At 34.9% G+C, this 18,516-nt stretch overlaps 1 protein-coding gene across 2 annotated transcripts in view; it reads right to left on the bottom strand.

The window, feature by feature from the left end:
- LOC117124275 (solute carrier family 35 member F5-like) overlaps positions 1–16,486 on the bottom strand; it is a 30,855-nt gene extending 14,369 nt beyond the window's left edge. The window contains exons 1-10 of one of the 2 annotated variants that reach the window (XM_033270442.1): positions 16,270–16,486; positions 11,446–11,616; positions 9,926–10,075; positions 8,086–8,142; positions 7,282–7,369; positions 6,167–6,214; positions 4,869–5,008; positions 3,875–3,956; positions 2,715–2,802; positions 2,191–2,357 (exon numbers count right to left, since the gene is read on the bottom strand). In XM_033270442.1, the coding sequence (XP_033126333.1) occupies positions 2,191–2,357; positions 2,715–2,802; positions 3,875–3,956; positions 4,869–5,008; positions 6,167–6,214; positions 7,282–7,369; positions 8,086–8,142; positions 9,926–10,075; positions 11,446–11,553 (928 nt within the window). In that variant the 5' untranslated portion in view covers positions 11,554–11,616; positions 16,270–16,486. Of the gene's footprint in view, positions 1–2,190; positions 2,358–2,714; positions 2,803–3,874; positions 3,957–4,868; positions 5,009–6,166; positions 6,215–7,281; positions 7,370–8,085; positions 8,143–9,925; positions 10,076–11,445; positions 11,617–14,294; positions 14,399–16,269 lie in introns of those variants that run through there. The other variant, XM_033270441.1, reaches the window with a different exon arrangement.
- Between the last annotated feature and the right edge of the window lie 2,030 nt (positions 16,487–18,516).

Raw genomic sequence — 18,516 nt, 5'->3', positions numbered from 1 at the left:
CATGTACACGAACGCTAATTGGTTGGCTCGCCCATCCCAGCGCATATGGGTTTAGTTTGTCTCAACAGGCCCAGACAACACCACATCTCTGTTGTTTAGAATAGGCATGAAGGGGAATTCCCAAGTTATACCTTTGTCGTATAGGTAATCTTACAATATTTTCATGTTCTTTATTTTAGTTAAATAAAAGATATAAAGTGATGAATTAATACACTAGACACATGGTTTTATTTGAACACTTTATTATGACATCGTAAAGTGATGAATAAAAACACTAAACACATGGTTTTATTCGGAGGCTAGGTCTAGCCTAGGTATCATCGTTCGTTCGTACATAAGTTTATTGAGCGTTACGTACGTATTAGGTCAAAGGTTACCACAAATTTAACCCAACCTCTATTTTACGAATCCCCCGATTTACGTACGCCCTCTGGTCCCGTACCGTACGTAAAATCGAGGTTCTACTGTATTATTAATTTTAGTTGGAGATATTTATCTGGTTTATAAATACAGAATGAAAAAATTCAATTTTACCAAACCAAATAATGAACCGACCTTACTGACGGTTTTGATCTAAATTTCATGAACATAATCTTCAGAGCGACAGCTTTATTGTTAAGCAAAAACGCAAACCAATAGGTGGCTGTTGCTCATAGGTTTAGCCAGCCAGCCGTCTGGTCATCAACAATTATTTTGGATGGCTACTTTTACCGTGATGGCTTGGACGGCTTAGCCTAATCAGCTCGGCCTAGCCTAATTGGGCCTAGTCTACCATTAGCAAATTCTTTATACTCTTTAAATCTATCGAACTAAACTATCTATCTATTTATCTATTAAACTAAAGCTAAATCATATTTACTTTTGATAAAAACAACATTTATTGATTGAATGTACATTGTTTTCATACCAATATTCAGTGGGGATTCCCAACAATGTAAGGCTTAACCATTGCCTACCCGGTGCAGAGTTCACTTACAACATGCGTCATATTAAAAACATTTATACCCCACTTGAAAATGGATGGTTCCGAGTCACCCACGACGCATGCATGTGGCTATGCAAATACAATACTTGAGATTCGGTTCCCTGACATAATTTTGTTGGTGTTTATAACTCTCTGGTTATAATTAAATCATGAAATACCGTACAGAAGATTTGTTGTTAACGTCACAATTTAAATTTTATTAGTCAACAAAATACAGTAGGTGTAGGCCTACATGTATCTCTCGATTCGGAGGACCTAGAGTAGAATTTACAATAAACTAAGGCAAGAGATGAATGAAGATGCATCTGCATAGCCTAGAAACATTATGTGGGTAACTGTAGCCATATGCAATCTATGTCTATAACTGAAATGTCTTTGTGATATTTAATTTAACAATATTCCTTTGAAGACAACATTCCAACATTTAAACAACTTTAAATGCCCTCTAAAGATCATAATTTTCTACTTTTTTCTTATGTTTGGGAGGGGCAGTGGCCCATTCATCGGCTCAGGGCCACACCCACTGGCTTCCATTTTAGACGGCCAATTTTGTTTTTCTGGCTAAACCCAGCTGTCGTTTAACAATGGGGTTGTATACAAGAATCAGGATGTGGGTAACCTCGTCTCTGTTCAGGAGAAGATGATGCTTGTGAAAGGAACATCAAAACTTTCAGTAAGGACATTACTTGGTTTGATAACATTGAATTTTTTCTTATTATTATTAATTTTGTCTTTCAAGCTTGAGTTTCACATATTAGTCAGCAATGGATGCTTTCTTTTGTTATTTATTGTTTTGTTGTTAGTATTAATGCTTTTGTCAAAATTATATTCCGGGCATCCCGGGCCTAGCAGGGACTTAACCTGGAGCTTAACTTGCCACACTATTACACACAAGTCCCAGCCACCTCCCAGCAATGAATGTGGGGCATCATTTTAATATATTTCCTCGGCTAAGTCTTAGCTACCTACCACAGTACAAACAATAGCTAGAGTATTGTCGGAGGTTTACTACGGTTATGATAAGAATTTTATTTTCTAGTTGCTGGCTAGGAGCAAACAAATAGAGTCAAGAATAGATGGACGTCCAGGTCAGATGAAGGCGTTCGCAATTTTCACATTAGTAAAAATAAATACAGTACTTTGGAGTTCTAAAATTGGCAAGTCAATTATTGTTACTGACAAATTGCTTTATAGTTTGTACTTACCAAAAAACATTGGGATATCAAGCCTATCTTCATTATCAACTTTTTTCTTCAACATGACCATGTAGATGGCATAAAGGACAGCACCAAGTAAAGCCCACAGTGAACCCAATTTAAAGTGATCTTGACTGTTGGTACCTGAAAGGCTTATTAATGTAATCCCGCCAAGACTAAAAATAAAAAATTGAAAACACAACTAAAATCGTGTTTAAAGGCATGGTTCATATGGCAGTAAAATAAGTGGGTTGTGACTGTATAAACCTCCTCTCCTTGGGATGTATTATTGTATCTATGTATCTAATTCTGCATCAACAAATTCAAGATAAACCCCAAAATATTCAACATATACATACTACCAGTTAACCATTTATACTCATGGGAGAGAGAGGGACTAAACATTTTGCATTTGAAGCTTCACTGGAAGCAGAGGCCAAATGTTTAGTTCACATGTGACACTCAACTAATAAAACAGAATCAATTAAATTAACTTAAGTTTATATAACTTAAATTCAAAATGATTTATTTACCTTACTAAAACTGCAACTAATTTCGAGAGTGTGAATCTATCACCATTAGAACTTGGAAAAATGGCAGCAAGTACCAAGGTGAACAAACCTACAATATTTTAAAAAATCAACGTCCATGAGTGTCTATATCTTTAAAAATCTTTAATAGATGATTCTTTATTTTTTAAATTTTACATGTACTTTTTTATAAATTAGCTACGAATAAGACTGGCTGGTTTACACAGCACATTTTATTTTGATGGGCATGCTGACTTCAGGAAGAAAATAAATGGCAGAAACAATGTTAGTTACAGGAGTGTAAGAGGCCGCCCCAATTTGTGAGAGACTCCCATGAATCACCCAAGATTTGGGACTTCGAGTATATAAAGAGCTATCATAGACATGCACACATATAGTAAACCTACTGATACCAACATTCCATGAGTATTTCAATCTTTTAAAACATAAAATTACAAATAGCTTTGTGTAACTAGACAACAACATAATAGGAATTAGTCATCTTACAGAAAGACAAGGAAATTTTTCAGTAAAATGTTGAGTTAAAACACAGGTGGGCAAAATGCTGCCCGTGAAAATGAATTAAAAACCCTATGTGTGCAGCCCAAGCAACATTGGCTAGAAAACACCTTGTTTCTTACAGTCCAACACCGACCATCTGTATGAAGCAATATTAAAAATGGGAATAAAGCGGTGTAAAAGCAATGCGTGGAGGTTTTTAGAAGCACACTAGAAACATCAAAGTTTGGGTGCAGCCCTCGGTATCAAATCAAAAATTCACTTTGGGCCTCCAGCTGCTTTTATGCCCACCCCTGAGTTAAAACTATATGTATGTGACTGGTATGGTATTAGCATGGCGGTATTATTGAGAAAATCAATCGAAAAATCTCCGAGCACGCAACACTATGCAAATGAGCCAATAACAAAGTCACCAGAACTTGAAATCACACCCTGGAGGTCAGAGAAGAACCAGGAAGTAAAGACCTAAAAATAAATACCCATGTTTGTTTGTTCCATTATAATTGATGGAAATTATTTTATTTTTTGGCGGAACCCTTTATGCCTTGACGCGTGGGATAAAACTAGGAAAAACGCAGTCACCGTGTTAATGCTAGGCAACTGCAAATACTATGTGGAAGGAGTTCCACGAATCTTACTCTCACCTGAAGTTGATGAAAACACCTGTACAACTGCTACCTGTGTATCATCGATGGCCTCTTGGTATGATAAATTTCCCAGAAACCACTATAACAATAAATCAGTATGAATATCGATTAGGCGAGACTTTTTTTATTCCTTGTTTTGTGTACTTATTTGTTTAAAGATCATCGGAGGGAAGAATAAAAATAAAAATAAAATTTTGTTTTCTTATTTAGCAAATAGTTTTGCCAAAAACATCCAGACGTAGGAGAAAATAAAAATAAAATTTTATTGATGAATGTCAAATAGGATGGTTAAATGCTTCAAATTTACATAAATAGGAAGAAATGTACGTATCTTATCTTTGGAGATTTCAAGGCAGCAGAGGGCGTAATAAAAATAAAGAAAACTTTTATTTTTCCTGAAATTTCCACTTTTTCGTGGTGGCGGGTGTGCTAATTGGTCAGAAATAAAATTTTATTTTTATTTGAAATCATCAATATTTGCAGTCGGCGGGTTCGCTAAACAATAAAAAAAAGTCTAGCCTTGGTATTTTTGTAATGACTAAAACAATATTTATCTAAACTGTTGTTAAATTTGATCAAATCAACAGATATGAATTGAATAAAAACATTACATTTGATAGGATGCTTAATTAGTATTTAGTTAGTATATAAAATGTTTACATAACAGTGTTCATTTTTTTAAGTAATCACTGTTTACAATGTATCATAAGTTCAACTATATAATAAATGAAAACTGGCCAATCTGGCATGCTAATTTTAATACACTTTGGTATTATACATTTGAGTTTTGAAAATATTCATTATTGAAAACATAACAAAGTAAAATGGTAAAAAATTCTACATTAACAAAACTTTATAGCATTAGTTATATTGTTCAATATATACAGTATCCGTTTCAGGCAAATTATCTAATACCATTTATAGGTTAATTATTGTGAATGAAATCTACTCCTTTGATAGACATGCATTCTCTTATGCAGGCATGACTTACCACCAAACAAAACATAAAACTGACTTTGGCAACTTGAGGTACACTTAATTTACTGTTAAGTTGGGCCTGTTGATCCTGCTGTGCACGCAAACTAGCACTGTATGACAACCGCGCCAAGGCCGCTTCATGTGCCTCTTTTTCTGTAGGTGAAAAATTAGCAAAATTAAAATGCTATTCAGAAACTAAATGCAATGCAGGTACCATAATATACTTACTTATCTTCAGTATTTTCATATACGGTAAGATAAAAATAAACTGCAGTCAATGCCATTCAAGTCAGTCAGGCATATAATATATGGGATTGCTGCTGAATTGGTTCAGCAACCTATAGAATGTTTGGAGATATAACGGAAAATACAAAAGGACTAACATTGGGTTTCCTTGTTACCTTGGCACCAATGTATTTTCCAGTATTAACATGCTTATAACATAGAGTTTTAAAAAAGAATCATAAGAATGATAAACAAACACTTATACAGTAAGACGTCCATTTTACATACCCCTTGGTACCAACTGAATTTACCTTCGATAAAAACCAGACTATTTTTATCGCTGGCACTCTTCCACTTAACAAAATATTATTTTAGCTCTTATTAAAAGATCTGTATGTTTTATGGACCTCTCTATTGTGTTCTTTCTAGTTTTTAGATTGCCTAATTGTGTTGTTTACATGCACTTCGCGATCATCTAGCATATCAATATTAAGTTGTTGACCCCAACACTTTCGTTGTGTCATCGTAAACATGTGCGCTCAATCTGACGACACTTGCGTTGGTAGTTCGTTGTTCAGGTTTGGTTTATTACATTAATATTGTAATTGTTATAGCATAAATGGAAGAAAAGATAAAAACTATCAATAAATACAGTATATACAACAAACTTGATTTTATTAAGAAAAAAATATACATTATTACTTCTTAAAACGTGCGCAATCAGACTTTTTTACGGAATTAATTGGTCGATGATTACGTCATCAGAAGGAAAGCCCATTCGTAAAATCGACTATTCATAAAATGGACGTCCGTAAAATAGACGCTTCACTGTACAATAATGCATATTTAAAAAAAACACACAAACACATATTTTACAAAAATGATCTACATAGCAAAAGTTTGGGACCCTCATCAATGCTCTAAAACCATATCTCATTATGAGAGTTAGGGATAAAAAATATGCTCCAAGTCTTGAAATACTTAGTTGGTACAGGACTAACAAAACAAATGATAAACATTTTAAAAAAAGTTGGGTAAACAAATTTATTTGGCCTGTCTCCAATTGTTAAGGAACAAACTACTCACCTGATAACTGACGCACTTCCATTATATTACTAAATCGCACATGTTTTGCTGTATAAATGAAAAATTGAACAGAATTGAGAAAAAACGTTTAAAGTAAAAAGTAATCAATTTTATTGATCTAACTCTCTACACAGGAATCTACAGCGAAATATTTGTTTATACCTTGTTTAAAAAAAACCTCTCAATGCCAATAATGGTGATTTTAAATAAAATTTAAATTCCATTTTTGGCCAGTTAGCCAAAATGGAAATTTCAGAATTTTTTTTCTTCAGAAATACACCCGAAACAAAGTGTCATTTATTTGATTAATATTTTTTTTTATATCCAGACTCATTTTTAAACAAGACAAATAAATCATGATTAGTAACATTACAGTTAGTAACATTACATTGTGTCCATCACAAAATAAATCTGTGGTATGTCATAATTCATTCCATTCTATTTCACTTCATTGTGAATTATATGAGATTCAATAGAGCTGTACGCATTGGCAAGATAAAAAAAAATGTAACTTGAATGATTCACTTCCTAATTCTAGCATCAGAAAGCAATTAATTCATTACTATGTTACATATGCCATTCACACCCCTTAAGAATGCCTTTTGGGTCTCTGGATCAATTAATTAGTTACTATTTTAAACAATAAATTCAGCAATATGGTCTGCAGAGATTTGATTAGGGAATGGTTAGAGGGTTCAATTAATGTGTCCATAAATAAGGACTTGTAAACTTAGATCAATAACTCACATTTTTCTACAAGACTTGTGACAGTTACAGTAGGCTTACACTAATCGTGTGCCTCACTCATGAAATTAGTGAGAGTGTACTGTACCTTACTCATGAGTTGAGCTTGTTTTAGTCTAATGCAATTTGTGGACTACCTCACTCATGAAAACAGGGTTTGTTTTCTTTAAATTATTATTGTCAACTAGGCTCACTTTAGGTGTATCTCAATATAGGGGTAGATTAGGCCTAGAGGAAAAGTGAGGAATTTTTTATATCAATTTGTATGGTAATAACTATGAGAAAAAATTAGATGAAAACAAAATTTGGAGAAAATGTTCATATTAATGGAATATGTATGTGTTGAGGAAGAATTATATCACTGTACTTACATGGATCACAAGATTCGCTAAAACTATCGCTTCTACTACTAAGCTTGTCAGAATCATCAAACTTGACAGGAACGTACAAGGGTTCACTCTAAAAAAATTAATGTCACCATTTGAAACAATAATAAATATGAACTTTTTAAACTCATTTTGACAGGGCTATTATGAACAATGTGTGGCCCAACAAAATCCTAAAATGCAAAATTTAGAAGTAGATTTTGGATGGAATCCCGCTATGTAATGCAAAACAGGATAAAGCTTTGAGGCTGACAGGGTGAAGCCTTGGAGTTGCAATCCCCCTAGCCCTACCACTTGTAGTGTGTAGGTCAATTAAATGAGGATACACATAATCAGTTCAGTTCTGTTCCTCCCACTGATGCCAGTCGCATCCCAAAGGCAGTTTTCTAGCATCAAAAAAAATTCTGGGTCCGACTGTTGAAGGAACTCCTCGACTGGGTTAGCTTGTCACGATAATATGGTTTCTGGGCTTGTGCAAATTGTATTCCTTTTATTAATGAATTATTTGGTTCTTGACAGATATGGGCTACATATTTCAGATAGTGACTGTGTATAAAGCATATTATTGGGGGGGGGGGAGGGTACCAACAATGTTTTCAACATCTCTATTTGAAAGCAAGAGATTGAAAATCTCTTTTCCTGTAGACTGCTCTAAAAATTGCTAAAAATTGAGAGCCAAAAACACTGACATTTTCAGCATGACTGGCAGAATGAATAAATGTTGGTCATGTTAAACTATCAGATTAAAACACATAATTGGACATAAAACAATCTAAAATTGGAACATACCAATGTATTATCCTCAGAGGAATCTTCTTCAGTAGATGAGTTCTCTCCATTAACAATCTTAAATAATGAATAGTCAATTTCTTTGTAAAAAAAATTGATGAACATATGTTGAGGAAATAAGACCTTTCTGTAAAGGCCAAGCTTATATAATACAGAAAAATCGGTTACAAATGTAATAGCTAAGTATTTGGCATTATATGTGTACTTTGATTTGAACATCTTTTTACATAAAACCAAAATTGCTTAATTTTTTTTAAACAGTTTCGCTGACTACCAGTCACCATCAGTATGAATGTGGCTTGGTTAGTTATACATTCTTCAGTAGGTGTACAGTGTGCAGTACTGGTGCCACCAACATACTTTGACTAAAGAATAGTAGTAAGCAACCAAACCAAACCACATTCGTACTGATGTTAGTGACTGCTATTCAGTGAAACTGTTTACATTCAAAAAGTAAGCAATTTTGGTTTTATGTAAAAGGATATTCAAATCAAATATCCAATAAAATCTGATGAAGTTTGTCAATCACTGTAGGTGCAAATTATAGAACTATGGCTGAACCACTAAGCATAGTTGTTGGTTCAACCTTGATTTTACTTTCGGCAGGCACCAGAATGTGTACTTGGGAAATACAGTATAGTGGCGATGTCAATGCAGTACTAAAAATATGCTTCGAAAAATAATGCCGGAAATGTAAATTGAAATTTCAGCCATAATATATGATGCTTGTATCCACAAATTATCAGTGTTTAAGGTAACAACACCGACCGATTTGCAATATACCTCTAGCTAGACGTTGCATGTGATGATATTTAAGAACCCAAATTTTTAGCTTCCTTGGGCAAGTGTATACAGTACTATCAGGGGCAGATTTAGTGGAGGGGAGGGGGAAAGATAGAAAGAAAGAAAAGAGAAAAATAGATCGCACAAAAAACCTCAGAGGTTATTTTTGGGCGTTTAGAAAACATAAATTTCGCGGGACATGTCCCTAGACACCCTAGGGTGGTATTATCCTGATTGGCCCCACTTTCGTCCCCAACCACATACTGTATGCTGTTCACTCTAGAACATGGGTATAAAATCAGTCAGACTTAAGTATAGTTTTTTGCCAATAAATATATTGAGAGCACTTCCCCTTTTGGTGGTTTTTCAATTTGTGTATTTACATGTGTATTTTTTTTTTCCGTACTTTACATGTTCTGTTTAGTAATTTTGTCACTATTTTTGTACTATTTAGTTTTCACTTTGAACGCACCAAATGATGTTTGAGTGCCACCGATCTTAAGGTGTACGTTCTAATAAATATTATAATTTGGTTTTCAAGATATCCCTCAGAAAGACAAACAGAAGCTGGTGACATCATTATTCTGTTCTATACAGTCAGAAACTTTGGGAGCAACATGTGTCTGTATATTTATAAGCAGTCAAACTGCAATATACAATATGTTATATATTGTTAGTGAGCATTTTGGTTACTAAGCGTTTGTTATCGATGGTTATTGGGTCCATGCACTCTACGTAAGTGTTTCTGCCGTATCGGTGGAGTAACACACAGACCACGGGGGTACCCATTTACACATTTTGGTGAAGAGTAAGAATAACAGATAAGTGCCTTGCTCAAGGAAACAAGTAAAAATCCACAGTAAAAGATTGAAATCCCAACCTCAAGGATGAAAAAAACTAACGATTAACACTGTACCAAACTGCTGGATGCTTAACTTACCATACTATGAGGCTTTGCAACATACTGTAGTTTCTGCCCTGAGTTTCACAAGACAAAGTAACATAGAATAAATGCAGTAAAAAGAACCATAAGACCATACCCAAACCCATAACTTACTATACTATGAGGCTTGTTTGCTTTGTGCATGCACTCCATACACTGCTTCTGCCATGGTTTCCAAAACAAAAACCCTAGCATGTACAGCATAAACATCGAAGTCTTCACATAGGTTGTGAAAAATGGCTTGTTGAATTCCTTGAAGGTATACTACAGGAGAAGAAATTTTCCAATGTCACAAATACTGTACTATATAAATTAAAAGGAGGGAACATTTTACTTCACATTGTTTTGTCAAGCATCAGGACATCTATTTATTTATTTATTCATATTTATTTATTACGCTTCATCACTGCACAATGAGAAAAATTGAAGATATAAACAAGATATAAAAAGCAGCGAAAAGGAAGGGATGAACAGGTGTCAAGCACCTCTACCTACATCCCCCCTCGAACAAATTAACCTCACAATCACACTGGACCAAAATAGAAATGTGGAAAATTGCATGTTAGAAAATACAAGAAAACTACATAGAAAAACTAAAAAGAGAGAATACATTGAACATTAAAATATAATTTTTTTTAAAATTACAAGACAATTACTTAATTATTATTCAAGAAACAGAGTGATCTAACTCTAGATCATAAAACTAATTTAAAACTTCACAATTGATACCATACATCAGTTGATGAATGCAACTTTTGGTTGTTGTGCTGTTCACCAGATTACATAGCCTCCATCTGATCATAGACCTGGACCTCAGACGTCCTCCTTGAAGGTATACTACAGGAGAAGAAATTTTCCAATGTCACAAATACTGTACTATATAAATTAAAAGGAGGGAACATTTTACTTCACATTGTTTTGTCAAGCATCAGGACATCTATTTATTTATTTATTCATATTTATTTATTACGCTTCATCACTGCACAATGAGAAAAATTGAAGATATAAACAAGATATAAAAAGCAGCGAAAAGGAAGGGATGAACAGGTGTCAAGCACCTCTACCTACATCCCCCCTCGAACAAATTAACCTCACAATCACACTGGACCAAAATAGAAATGTGGAAAATTGCATGTTAGAAAATACAAGAAAACTACATAGAAAAACTAAAAAGAGAGAATACATTGAACATTAAAATATAATTTTTTTTAAAATTACAAGACAATTACTTAATTATTATTCGAGAAACAGAGCGATCTAACTCTAGATCATAAAACTAATTTAAAACTTCACAATTGATATCATACATCAGTTGATGAATGCAACTTTTGGTCGTTGTGCTGTTCACCAGATTACATAGCCTCCATCTGATCATAGACCTGGACCTTAGACGTCTGAAGCCACAAGGTCGTGGGACCAAAAAATATTAGTTTTTGATTACCAATCCCTAATATTATGGTCTAAAAGCACAATTTTGGTCCATACTACTAAGCTATAAAAAAACTCGCCCCATGAACCTGACCATAGATTTTTATTCTGAGACCCTGATTGAGGCTCTAGTTGGCCCTTGGTTTGGACATAATTATTTGTAAACAGATGAAAATGAAATTGTTTGAATATGGTAATTTACTTACTCCTGTAAGTTCTGCAGATAAAACCCAGATAATGTCAACAAGCAGAAGAACAATAACACCTAGTACCAAACGACGAGGACGTGTTAATCCACTTGTTAAACTCATCATGAAATATCCAAATACCACTGTAAAGTTCTGCACTGCTCTTTATTTTATAGTGTTGTTTTTCACCTAGAAAAAAAAAAATTTCATTGAAACATCATTGAAAATTACATATTTAAATATGTGAAATTAAACCACAGAAATTCTGTGAACTCATTTAGCTCCTTGTGGTCCAATAGTCACCTTAGATAATGAGTTCTGTGATCCACTAATTAATACCTAAATGGTAGTTAAAATGTTATATTAAATATAAGACTATTGCTGCTGCTGCTTCTATCACATTGTAAGTGGCACAGTCCCCATTAATAAAACAAACATAGACAAGATGCTTTACAAACCTGAATTCTAGGGCCTAGCCTAGTAAAGGCCTAGGACCTACAGTAAAGCTAATTTAAAGTAAAGGGAAAAGTTACCTAGTTAGACTCAGGCCTTAGACTATGCTAACCCCATAATCTGAGCGGAAATTAGCCCTTCCTATCCAAAATGCTTGTACGATTTTCTACTATAGGCAAAATTTTTTGGAGAAGATAGGAATATATTCCCATTGTTTTATGGAAGGAAGAGCATAATTTACCGGTATTATTCAAGTGTTTAACATTTTGAATAGTTTTCTTAAGTTTAAAGTTAGTATGGTTTTGAATTGTCATCAGTTCAATAAATACAGTAACATTAAAAAAAACTGCAAGAACTAAGTGGGGGAAAATAATAGAGGCTCTAGGGTATGCTGACCAATCCTCGGCAAATGAAACGAAAAATAATGTCTACATGGAATAGGATTATACAGTAGTTCAACATGAATATTACTGTCATTAAATAGTGTAACTAATTGTATATTCAACATGATAGTTGTAAATATAAACAATTGTTACTTAATTAAATATTTGATTGATAAACAACCGAAGGTTTTTATACATACTCTCAGCATGCGCGAACCAGATGTCGGCACCCAATTTCTGGCAACCTTTTTAACAGCCCATAATAGATAAACTTCCCATTTGTGTGAATATTTTTGTTGGTCCTATCCTTGTACTTATGTTTACTAAAATTTAATCTATTTTAAATTTCATACGATATTGTAAAAAAAAAAACTCTGGCAAAGGCATATACTGTATCAAGTTTAACATCTACAATTGCTTAATTAATAAAAATCTTCATTTATAATCATCAACATTATTACCATTATTATCACACAAGTTTTATGGTAATGAGTTGCCAATAAATCGAATATTTATCTTTTTTTTTCTCACTGTGTTAATAGTTGAGTCATAGATGAAGGCACATGGTTGAGAAGGGGGGGGGGAGGGAGGATGTCGGTTGAGTTTGAGCCATCTGAGGGAAATAAAAAATTAAGTAGAATCTAATTCAAACTCCAAGGTAACTTAAAAATTAAATTAAATTACATAGTATTGGCCTTGACCTAGATTACTATTAGATATCAATGGCTGCTAATTTTCCTCTGTAATTAGATGCACGATTCGAAAATTCCCCTACCCTACCACCCGCTCTGCCAGGACCAGCGAGCTGTTAGCCTATTTCCTGATCCTACCAATGTGTAATTTGGTAATAATCAAAAATGTTGTGTAAAAAAAAAAAACAGAGACACAAACAATAGCTTTTATTTTGAGAACCCATCACTGAAATGAAGATTTACAATGATTAATCATGCTTACATTTGTTATAAAAATATACCACATGACGAGAAATGGAAATTTACATGTCGTTCATCCAATTGTCAGCAAACCCCCCTCTAACGCTATTCAATTTGAAATCATAAAAATGGACTGTTCTGAAAGGGTACGTATTTACTCAAGGCAATTATTGAACAAATCTGGATTTGTTTGGAATATATTTTTTTTCCCTCTTCCAGAAATGGGCAGGGCTCTTAGTTAGTGATTGGCTCAATTTTGGTATCAAATTTTACTTCCGGGTTTTGAAGCTTTTTTGTATCAAAGAAGATGCCAATAAATTTTGCAGCGAAAGACATGGAAACTTTTGTGTTATGATGACATTAATAAGATCATACAAGTTGTTGTCGACGTTAACATCGCGTACAAAATTTACTTACAGTAATTAATTAATTATAAGTAATTATGGTCATGACCCGCCGAAAAACGGCGTCCTGCCGACAGTTGGTCAGCGTACCCTAGGCCTAATAAGCCTTAACCCATTGGTTCGGACCAGCTGCAGACATCAGATTCCCTGTCTGTCGGCAAATTTTTGGAGCCACAAATCGCTGCCTCATAATCAAGTCTTCCTAGCTAGGCTAGGCCTACGCCTCGGGTAAAGTTAGGGCCTTTTTGACTTAGGCCTAGGCTAGGCTAGGCCTATTCCTTGTAACATTACAGTAGGCCAGTCAAGACTATATGCCTAGCTAGGAAAGGCATAGATTTGGCTTTAGCTAGGGCCTAGGCCTAGTCTAGGTCAGGTCTAGCCTAGTAGGATGGAATAGGATAGTGTATAGACCCATAGCAGACTTAGTAGGTCTAAGGAGTATAGTAGTAGGCCTAGAGGTAGCATAGGGTCCTAGCCTAGCTAGGCCGAGGCTAGGTATAGGTAGGCTAGGATTAGGCCTAGGCCTAGGGGCCTAGGCCTAGCCTAGAGAGAGTAGGCCTAGAGAGTGAGCCTCGGCCGACGTTTCGATTAGAGTGAATTATTGATTTCCGCTGAATTGATACGTTAACGAAACACAAGACCATGAAATAAACATCTTCCTTATATTAATCAAACAAAAAAATGATACATTTTACCTTATAATTTGTAAAAAATGACATTCGGAAATGCTTTCCATAGTTAGGCCTAGCTAGGCCTGAGTTTGTGAAAAACAATTTGATATGACACATGACATCACTATTATTAAACAAATGTATCTGGTATAATGTGTATATTAATCTAATAAATCTGAACATTAAATTTCAATTTTTTAAATTGTTTACTTTCCATATTAAGTTATTATAGCTTACAATTGAAAAATGTTAATGAGGATTTATTATCTCTCTAATAATTAACATTAGTATAACTATTTATGCAATCAATACTGTTCCTACCATATTGGCTGGTTATAGAATCAAGGATTGTTAAAGCAGTGGCTTAGCAGAGAGGCTTAAGATCCTACTTATGGCTTATTCATGCCCTACCACCTATAATCTGGTTCAGAAAGAGTCTAGATGTAGGTAAAGCCACGCCTAGTTCGACGTTTTTAGGGAATCTTTTGATGGTACTTTTTTACATGTTATGCTCCTTGGCTTGCTCTGATTTCTTTTTTTTGTGGGTGGGGGGGGGGGGGGGAGGGGGGGGGGGAGGGAGGATGTCGGTTGAGTTTGAGCCATCTGAGGGAAATAAAAAATTAAGTAGAATCTAATTCAAACTCCAAGGTAACTTAAAAATTAAATTAAATTACATAGTATTGGCCTTGACGTAGATTACTATTAGATATCAATGGCTGCTAATTTTCCTCTGTAATTAGATGCACGATTCGAAAATTCCCCTACCCTACCACCCACTCTGCCAGGACCAGCGAGCTGTTAGCCTATTTCCTGATCCTACCAATGTGTAATTTGGTAATAATCAAAAATGTTGTGTAAAAAAAAAAAACAGAGACACAAACAATAGCTTTTATTTTGAGAACCCATCACTGAAATGAAGATTTACAATGATTAATCATGCTTACATTTGTTATAAAAATATACCACATGACGAGAAATGGAAATTTACATGTCGTTCATCCAATTGTCAGCAAACCCCCCTCTAACGCTATTCAATTTGAAATCATAAAAATGGACTGTTCTGAAAGGGTACGTATTTACTCAAGGCAATTATTGAACAAATCTGGATTTGTTTGGAATATATTTTTTTCCCCTCTTCCAGAAATGGGCAGGGCTCTTAGTTAGTGATTGGCTCAATTTTGGTATCAAATTTTACTTCCGGGTTTTGAAGCTTTTTTGTATCAAAGAAGATGCCAATAAATTTTGCAGTGAAAGACATGGAAACTTTTGTGTTATGATGACATTAATAAGATCATACAAGTCGTTGTCAACGTTAACATCGCGTAAAAAAATTTACTTACAGTAATTAATTAATTATAAGTAATTATGGTCATGACCTGCCGAAAAACGGCGCCCTGCCGACAGTTGGTCAGCGTACCCTAGGCCTATGCCCATTGGTTCGGACCAGCTGCAGACATCAGATTCCCTGTCTGTCGGCAATTTTTTGGAGCCACAAATCACTGCCTCATAATCAAGTCTTCCTAGCTAGGCTAGGCCTACGCCTCGGGTAAAGTTAGGGCCTTTTTGACTTAGGCCTAGGCTAGGCTAGGCCTATTCCTTGTAACAATAACATTACAGTAGGCCAGTCAAGACTATATGCCTAGCTAGGAAAGGCATAGGCCTAGCCTAGATTTGGCTTTAGCTAGGGCCTAGGCCTAGGTCAGGTCTAGCCTAGTAGGATGGAATAGGATAGTGTATAGACCCATAGCAGACTTAGTAGGTCTAAGGAGTATAGTAGTAGGCATAGAGGTAGCATAGGGTCCTAGCCTAGCTAGGCCGAGGCTAGGTATAGGTAGGCTAGGCCTAGGCCTAGCCTAGAGAGAGTAGAGAGTGAGCCTCGGCCGACGTTTCGATTAGAGTGAATTATTGATTTCCGCTGAATTGATACGTTAACGAAACACAACACCATGAAATAAACATCTTCCTTATATTAATCAAACAAAAAAATGATATATTTTACCTTATAATTTGTAAAAAATGACATTCGGAAATGCTTTCCATAGTTAGGCCTAGCTAGGCCTGAGTTGGTGAAAAACAATTTGATATGACACATGACATCATTATGGAGCGCCGAAGCTGCAAAAATTCAAAATAATGAGATCAGAATTGAAGTTATTCCGAAATCGGAGCGTCTGTGCAAGTACAGGGGTGGCGCCAGGAATCGCCCGACGGGGGACCGAGGTCCCCGACGAGGAGTCAGATTTCCCCGACGAAAGCAAAGTGGGCGTGGTCAAGCTTCGATTAAAATCTTTCGAAAATGGCCGAGGGGCGGCGAAAGCCCCGAAAATTTTGGGATTTCAAAGGCTTATTTAATCGATTTTAGAGTCTACTTATATGTAGAAAATACATATAATTTTTTTTCTCCCCGACGAATTGTGCTTTCTCACCCAGACAGGGGGTTCCCCCCCCCCGCCGCTGGCACCACCTCTGGTGTGCTTGCCGCTAACAGTGGTTGCGCGGCCCGAGGAAAGGACATTCGTCTGGTTAATAAAAAAATAATAATATTATCAAATGTTAGCCTGAATTGGATAGGCCTATGTAAATTAATAGTTTGCATGCCGATGATGAGATACAAAAAACACCATCTTTAGGTCAGACTGTATATATTAGTATCAGCGGCTTATTATTTGTTTATTATTATTATTTTCTCATTGGTGGACACCCCTCCGTACTATACGCGAAAACTCCAAACTCGGCGGACTTTTAAAACTTATAATCAACCCTCCGTATGGAGTTATTGCATAATATACGCTAAAACTCCAAAATTGAAGTTTCAAAACTTTTTATCAACTCCTAGCCGATTTTTTAGTTTTTTAGTACGGTACTGTATGCAAAAACTCAAAAATCGGAGCTTGAAAACTTTTAATCAATCCTCCGATTTCGGATTTTTTGCTACTATTATTATTAATTAAACTAGCTCTCTCTCTATGTATACAGAGAGAGTAAAACTTTTAATCAACCCTTCGATTTTGAAGTTTTTGCGAGAATACTCCAAATCGGAGTTCTCAGCCTGACGCAAATACTGTAGGCCTACTCCAATTTCGGAGCCTAGACTTAGTTTTAAAACTTCCAATCAACCCTCCGATTTCTAATTTTTTGCGTACTATTATTGTAATTTAATCATATCCCTACCTAAAGTAAATGTAAATACAATGATAATTTTGCTCAAATATGCTGGCACGCATGCATGGAATAAGTTGCCACGCGAACAGAAAGAATCGAATAACCTTCGTAATTTTAAATTAACTTACAAGAAACATTATTTTAACATTTGAACGTCCATGTATGTAATATATATATATATATATATATATACATGATTAAACTTGGATTTTCAATATGTATGGCTTTTTATAGTGCGTATGACGGCGGATACGTGTTTCTTTAAATAGGCCTCTCTTGACTGTGTGTGATGTATTTACGTATTTATATTTCTGTAATGATGTGTTATTTTTATTCTTTCATCATATTTCTGATTTTATCACTGTTACGTTTTGATCTTTTCAGTTTTCTTATATAAATTAAAATTTTGAACGGTATATCTTGCGCGCATGTAAAATATTGGCAGAGCACTTTGACCATCCATTTTGTCTGCTTTATTAGAATTTAATATTTAAGTCTGACGTATAATATTTGTTATATAACTATAAGTTAGTTAGAATAAGACCATATGAAAAACATGCTTTAACATCCACCTGATATGTTTTAATCCTGTTAATATGTTCGAAATATATAAAAAATAAATAAATAAATACAAAAAAACATTGAATTAGCTCTCTCTATATAGACTTTTAATCAACCCTCCGTTTTTGCGTCTATACGCGAAACTCTAAAATCAGTTTGAAACCTTTTTATCAACACTCCGATTTCGGGATTTTTGCATATTATACGCGAAAACTCAAAAATCGGAAGTTTTGCGGCCTAAACTTATTGTTGATTAAACAAGCTCTCCCTATGTAGAGAGAACAAATCTTTCAATCAACCCTCCTATTTCGGATTTTTTGCGTACTATACGCGAATTCCATGAGACCTATCTTTTTAGCTCCACCATGAGTGAGCATTTGAGTCAGTTGTTGAATATTCAACAAAACAGGAGATCTTTTAGATATCGCTACGCAGCATAGCAAACCATAGCTCCACTATGAGTGAGCCTAGTCGTATGATATATGTATATATATATATATATATCTGTCTCTTATCCACATCT

The sequence above is a fragment of the Anneissia japonica genome, unplaced genomic scaffold (assembly GCF_011630105.1).
Source record: "Anneissia japonica isolate Jap-2015-1 unplaced genomic scaffold, ASM1163010v1 scaffold288012_len1326614_cov192, whole genome shotgun sequence".
In the NCBI taxonomy this organism is placed as follows: Eukaryota; Metazoa; Echinodermata; class Crinoidea; order Comatulida; family Comatulidae; genus Anneissia; species Anneissia japonica.
Note: the sequence above shows the minus strand (reverse complement) of the source record. Positions and strands in the feature narration are given on the sequence as shown.